At 64.7% G+C, this 6,473-nt stretch overlaps 1 protein-coding gene across 2 annotated transcripts; it reads right to left on the reverse strand.

Annotated features, from left to right (window-relative positions):
* Positions 1-214: 214 nt before the first annotated feature.
* Positions 215-5,930, reverse strand: YBX2 (Y-box binding protein 2). 2 transcript variants are annotated; one of them, XM_064582615.1, is made up of 9 exons: positions 5,593-5,930; positions 4,913-4,976; positions 3,483-3,516; positions 2,507-2,596; positions 1,727-2,011; positions 1,474-1,574; positions 1,034-1,247; positions 689-773; positions 215-591 (listed from the first exon to the last, which is right to left on the reverse strand). In XM_064582615.1, the coding sequence occupies exons 1-8, from the start codon at positions 5,867-5,869 to the stop codon at positions 723-725; spliced, it is 1,116 nt and encodes a 371-aa protein (XP_064438685.1). In that variant the 5' UTR covers positions 5,870-5,930; the 3' UTR covers positions 215-591; positions 689-722. The 2 variants fall into 2 exon arrangements, with proteins under 2 accessions (XP_064438685.1, XP_045746013.1); XM_045890057.3 differs by having other exon boundaries at positions 1,070-1,247; positions 5,593-5,925.
* Between the last annotated feature and the right edge of the window lie 543 nt (positions 5,931-6,473).

The following is a 6,473-nucleotide window of genomic DNA, read 5'->3' on the forward strand; positions in this document are numbered from 1 at the left end:
TGGCATGTTCTACCGCCTGAGCCAGCTGGGCGCCCCGGTCATTGCATTTATGAACAGTAAATGCTCAGTAAGTTGTAGCCCCCAGTGCTAGCCGCTGCCCTGGGCACTTCCCAGAACATTCCTGCAGGGGAGCAGTCAGCCCCAGGCTACGATGGGATAGGTGACTCACAGGGAGTCTCCAGTGACTCCACAGAAAAGACGCCGAGACCAAGACCACAGGGAAAGCCTGTTTTTGTTTTTACTGGAGGCTCAGGTGGCACATGACAGTTCATAAAATGGCTTCAGAGGTAGGGGCTAGAGGAGAGACCAAAAATAAACTGGGGTGGGAAAGAAAAACAACCAGGAGGAGGTGAGAGTTGGCTGGTTCCTTCTCAGCCTGATCCAGGGGAGGGACATGGTGCCTCTGAACAACAGGATGGATCCCTTCCTTCAGCCCTTGGTAGGGGACAGAGAAGAAGCAAACGGCTGTTGCTTCGGCCCTCCTGAGTCTCAAGGAAAAGGGGAAAGCCGATGTTTTGATGTCATGAGTCATGGGAAGGGGGGAGGGGTGCTGGGTGGGGTACAGGGCAGCTGGAAAAACTGGCAGACAACCTGCGTGAGAGAAAGACAGGGACAAATGGTGACCGCGACCCCTCCTCAGGCCCCAGCGCCCCACCTCCGGGGCTGCCCCCCGGGCGCAGCCGCTCACCAGATGGTAGCTCTGGGGGTCCTTCGTGTTGGAGTCACTCCAGTATGGTGGTGGGGGGGTCCCCACTGTTGATGGGGGCTGAGGTCTGGCGAGAACAGGGGCAGTCATTTGAGACCCTCTTATCCTTGAGAGCCCCCAACTTTAACCTTCTTCCACCTTTTTTCTTCCCATTCCTCCCACAAGCAGGGGCTGGGGCTTCCAAGCAGAGCGGGGGGGGGGGGTGCGGGGAAGGGCACCTGCCGGAGGTGGTGGACCCAGCAGCAGAAGTCTGGGCTCCCTGGTGTGTGTGTGGGGGGGGCAGGGGCAGAGAAGGGAAGGGAAACAGGCTGGGGCCTTTTCTCTTACCCCCCTAGCCCCCCACCAAGCAGCCCAGGTCCTCACCTCCGGGGCTGTGGGCTGCCTGGGTCCGGGGGGCTGCTGCCGCCGCCGCTGGAAGTAGGGGCGGTTTCGTGGGCGCTGAGGCTCAGGCCGGGACCCATCAGTGGGGCCTTGGCTGGGCTTGGTCTCGCCATCCCCACCTTCTGTGGTAGGCTGCTGGGGTGGCCTGGGGCGGAAAGGCCTGGGGAGACAAGTGGGGGACTTGTTTCGTCTCCCTCCCTCCCAGGGCTCCCCCAGCCCAGGGGAACCAGCCTGCTTTCCCACCCCCGCTGGGCATCACTGAGCTGCCCTGCCCCCCTCGCCACTAGCCTCAGGCTCCTCTTAGCAGCCTCGCTCTTCCCCTCCCTGCTCCCCCCAGACCAGTACCAGACAGGGAGGGGAAGACGGCCCCAGAAAGGGAGTCTTACCTTCGGTACCGAGGCCGGAATCTGGGAGGGGGGACACGCTCATCTCCCTGTTGGTCCCCCTCCAATGGGGCTGTCTCTTTGGGCTCTACCCCGTCGGTGCCCTAGGAACACACAAAGGCCTGGGGGGCGGGGAGGGACACCTGCCGCCCTGGGGCCCTTTCCGGCCCCCTTTCCGGCCCCCCTCCTCTTCCTCTGGAGACTCTGAGGTCTCCGTCCTCGCCGACGCCCCTCCCCACACGCCCAGGACCCCCACCTCTATAGGCTGCTGCTGGTTGGGGGGCCGAGGGCCTCGCACAAAGCGCCGTCGGTAGAAGAAGGGAGGTGGGCGCCGCCGCCTGGGCCTCTGTCCAGAGTCCTCGGCCCGCTCCCCTTCGCTGCCCGGTTCAGCCCCGCCTGACGGAGCCTCTGCCACCATGGGTGGCGGGGCAGCTGGACGAGGCCGCGGGATGAACCTGCGGAACCTGCGTCGATTGGGGGCATAGCGGCTGCCCTTCACTGGCACGCCCCCCGGCCCAGTTACGTTAGCAGCTTCCGCACCCTGGGGGTGAGGGAGACGGGGAGGACAGTGAGAGCTCGCCCCGGCTGCGCGCCCGACACCCCCAAACCTGCCTCCCCTTCTCCCAGCTAAATCCCCCTCTCCGGCTTCCCTGCAGCTCCTCCGGGCTGGGGTCTCCTACCCTCCCCCTGGGGCCCGGGCCTTCGTGTGGACCCTTCTAGGAGAGGCCTCCTCTGTAACTTGCCCCTCCCGAGTAGCTGCTACGGACCCTCTTGGGGTGGGGGGGGAAGGTGGGGGAGGAGGAGGGCGGGCTCAGGACACGTGGAGAACAGACTGGAAGTGCTTGGTGCGTAACGAAGAAACCCAGATGTTATTAAGAGGGACGTGTCTGTAGAACACCAGAGTGGCGAAGGCTACGCGTCCTCGGGAGAGCTCGGCCCCAATCCCAAGGCCCGGGCTAACTGGCCCGAGGAAGGGGGGCCTCGGGAGGGCCTCCCTCCTGCAGCCGGGCCACCCCTGCCCCGCCGCAGCCCGAACCTTCTCTCCCTCCACGACATCGAACTCCACTGTCTCCCCATCTCCGACGCTGCGCAGGAACTTCCTGGGGTTGTTTCTTTTAATGGCCGTCTGGCAGGGGAAAGGCCATGAGAAAGGTGAGGGCAGCAAGCCCGGAGTCTCCCTCACCCCTGCTGGGCCCGCCACCCCATTTCGTGCGGTTCACCATCCATCATCCGTGTGGCCGGGCCGGGCGGAGGGCGGAGCGCGGAGGCAGGCCAAGTTCAGTGGGGGAGAAGCCGAAAACCAGGCTCCTCCCAGCCCTCAGCACTGTCCATCCCCACGACACACTCCCTCCTCCCTTTCCCCTCTGGGATTTCCCAAAGGGAGGCCAGAAGCAGGAACTCAAAGCAAAACCAAAAGCTGAGACAGTGCTAAGTTGCCCAGTGGGCCAAATGCACCGCTGCTTACCTGAGAGCTCCTCCCCCCCAGCAGTGGTTCTCAACCTGCGGGCCCAGCCGCAGCACCTGGAGAGCTCCTGCAAACGGGTGCTGGGCTCCGCCCCCAAGCCCCACTGCTTCAGCAGGTCTGGGGGGAGCTGAGAATTGGCAGGCAGGTGATGCTGCTGAGCGGGGACCACACTTTGAGAACCACCGCACCCAAGTAGCTCTAGCCTGTGTCCTGTCCCTCAGAACACGGCCTAGGGTTCGTCCTTGTGTTAACAGGTCCTGATGTGGGGAGTGAGCACACCACGGCCGGGGGGCAACAAGCTCATTTCTCGCAGACAGCGGGACACACGTGGGGCCAATGGCGGTTAATACAGGCACCTGAGGCGAGGGGGAGGAGAGGGCCGTTTCCTGGTGGGCATGCTGTCGTGAGGGGAAAGGCAGGAGAAAGCTGCGTGCTGCTGAGGATTATGGCATAGGCCTTTCGAGAGAGAGAGAGAGAGAGAGAGAGAGAGAGAGAGAGAGAGAGAGAGGGTGGGTTCTTCCCCACCCCTCTCCCCCCTAGCTCTTACCTGGTGAACAAAGACATCCTCCTTGGTGTCATTCCTGCAGAACAGGAGGGGTTGTTAGGGGGGGGACCTTGGTGAGATCTCCCCAGCTGCCCATGCCCCAAAGCAGCAGGCCCATCCTCGCTGGCCTCCCCTGGCTCCTTGCAGGGGCTGGGGGGGGAGGGTGGGGAGAGATGGGGGGCCTGGGGAGTGACAAGAGCCAGAAGCTGGTATGAAGAGAAGTATGGCGAAAACCCTGAGCTTCCTAAGGGCAGAGGGGGAAGGCAAAGTCACCTTGAAGATGCCGGGCCAGCTCTTTACCTGCTGAGGACTCACCTCTCTGCCCCAGGGCACCTTAGAACCTGGCAGTGCTGAGTTTAACTATCTCTGGCCCCTGCCCCCAACCCCTATCATGGCTGGAAAATTCCTCTCCATGTCTTCCTTTCTATAGTCTAGAAGGAAAGAGAAAGTACGGACGGGGAAAGGAGCAGAAGGGGACAATGTGTCCAGAACCTGCTCTAAACATCCCCAAGACTTTATTCTCACCCTCAGCCCAGAGGTGAGCCCCAGGATCAGCCCCCCCCTCCAACATACCAAAGGACCAAGGGTGAGAAAGAAGAAAATATTTTACCATTTTCAATCACGACTTGCCTATTACCCCAGTTTATCTTAGCACCCCACGGCGGGGAGGGGGGGACGGATTTTCCTTCAGAACTTCCCAGGAGCCCTAAGTTTCCAGAATTAGAGAGGGATCCTTCCCTAGATCAAATGTTCTCACTTTAAAGCACTTGGATCTGCACAAAGGTCAGCCTGCTAAGAGGGAACTGGGGCCTCCCGGGAGGGCTGGGCTGGGCAGGGTGCCCGGGTTGGGGAAGGGCCCACTGGGGGAGACCTGGCTCTGCTCAGAATCCGCCTCGACAGCCCCTCCGCAGTCGCGGGAGGGCTGGGGCTGTCCAACTGAAGGAAAGCAGCAGCCTCTGCCGGGGCTGGCTTCCTTCCCCAACCCGCCCCTCCAGCCTCCGTCCCGTCAGGGTCAGGTGAGGGGATTCAAATGAGCCAGCAGCCCTCTAAGGGAGATGAGTCAGGGGAGTGCTCCTCCAGCCGCCCGAGACAGGAAATGAGTGAGGATTCCAGCCCCGAGCCTTGGGGCGCACACAGGAGGTACATTCTGCCCCAAAGGCAAACTAAACCACAAGGTGAGACAGACAAGGTGGGCAGCTCAGAGCCAGGTTTGCTAAGTTCCTAGATCATTAACTCTCTGCTGCCCTTGGAGATACGCAGGAGACTTCACCTTGCCCACATTTGTGCGGCGGCTAAAGACGTTCAATCAGCGTCAGCTGGACATTGCAACCACGTGCCTCAGCAGGGGGAGGGAGGAGGTCGGGAGGGTGTCCAGTCCCACAGGCCAGTTTGGAAGACACCCCTTCCACCCCCTCCCTGGGTTTCTCAGATACCTGTTGATGAATCCGTAACCATTCCGGACGTTGAACCATTTGACAGTGCCCAGGACTTGGATTGCTGCCAGGCAGAGATGCAGTGGGGTCAGTAAGATGGGGGGGAAGAGATGGAGTCGGGCTCAGTTTGGAGACACTCCAAATCCAGTCCACCTCCCTTTTACCTATTAAGCATAACCTCAAGCCACCGGTTTCGCCCAGTAGCTTCAAAGCATTCTTTCTGATCCCAGGTCCACCAAGTGGAAGCGCCCACACAGCGGTGCTCAGGCTGTCAAGAGCCTTCCAACTCTAAGTCAGTTTGCTCCTGGGCTACAAATCCAGGCCCTTCACCTAGAACCAGGTACTCACCCGGCCCACCAAGTCCTGCCCTCCCAACGTAAGGATTCCCAGTGCACCTGCTTCCCAGGCTGACCGAAGGCTGGGGCTAGGCCGAGTCTCCGCCGCGGGGGCGTGCCCAAGCGCCCAGCGGGACCTGCCCACCACGCCCCCCCAGCAGGGAAGGCGCGGCGGGATTTCCCACCAGGCGAACTCACTCGGGGCAGCTGCCCCCAGCCCAGCCAGCCCTTGGAGCCTCGGGGCCCGGCCGGCCTTCGGCTTCTCGGGACCGCGTGGGCTCCGCGATGCCCCTCCCCCAGCCCGTCGACCCCGTAGAGCCGCTCCGGCACGCGCCCGCCCCTCACCCAGCACCGGCTTGTCCGCCTGACTCCGGACCGGGGGCGCGGGGGTCCCCGACGCTGCCGTCGCGGGGTTGCCAGGGGTGCGGGGACCCGGCGCCGAGGGGGTCCCGGCAGCGGGGCCCGAGGCGGCTCCGACCCCGCCGCCGCCCGCCCCGCCGCCTGCTTTCTGCGGCTCCCCCGCGGGCACCGGTACCACCACCGCTACCACCCCTGCCGCCGTCGCGGGCACCGTCGCCGCGGGGGCCGCTGTCGCCACCGCTGCCGCCTCCGCCTCGCTCATCCCGCCGGGTCCGGTACCGGCCCCCGCCGCCGCCACCTCCTCCGCCTCCGCCGCCGCCGCCACCGCCCCGGCCCCTCCCCCTGGCTCGCGAACCCGCCGCCCCGCTCGGTCCTCGCGCCCCGAGCCTCGCCCGCACGCCGGCAGCGGGCCCGGGGCCAAGGCCAATCGCAGCCCGCAGCCGCGGCGCGCGCAGGCCCCGCCTCCCGGCCACAGGCCAATCGGAGAGGAGCAGCCCCCCGGCCCGCACGCCGGCCCCGCCTCCCGGACTTCGCGCGGAGGCCGAGGCCCCTGCTCAGCGCCCCGTAAGTACACCTGGGCCCCGCCCCGCGACCGTCACATGACCGCCGCCAGCCCGGCCTATTGGCCGACGGCCCCTTTCCCCTCCCCCTCCGCCCCTCTCCACCGGCCGCGGGAAATCAAACGGGCTGGTTGCGCCCCAACCGCCACCTGGCCTCTGCGCGCAGGGCGGGGCGGGGGGCGCAGCTCCAGGGTTGCCCCTGACGACCCGGGTGGGGGGCCGGCGCCGGCAGCCTCCGCTCGGGCTGGGGGCGGCACCGCTCCCCTCCGCCCTCGAGACGGCCGGGGCCCGCACACCGCCTCTCCC

The sequence above is a fragment of the Mirounga angustirostris genome, unplaced genomic scaffold (genome assembly GCF_029215605.1).
Source record: "Mirounga angustirostris isolate CCGP_5_RB_7025 unplaced genomic scaffold, mMirAng1.0.hap1 SCAF_17, whole genome shotgun sequence".
NCBI lineage: Eukaryota > Metazoa > Chordata > Mammalia > Carnivora > Phocidae > Mirounga > Mirounga angustirostris.

Excerpts from the sequence above, each read along its gene's own strand:
- YBX2 (XM_064582615.1), bottom strand. The coding sequence starts at position 5,869 with ATGAGCGAGGCGGAGGCGGCAGCGGTGGCGACAGCGGCCCCCGCGGCG. Across the intron at positions 3,517-4,912 it reads GGTTACGGATTCATCAACAG|GAATGACACCAAGGAGGATG; the intron begins GTATCTGAGAAA and ends CCTGTTCTGCAG. Across the intron at positions 774-1,033 it reads CTTGGTGGGGGGCTAGGGGG|ACCTCAGCCCCCATCAACAG; the intron begins GTAAGAGAAAAG and ends TGTTCTCGCCAG.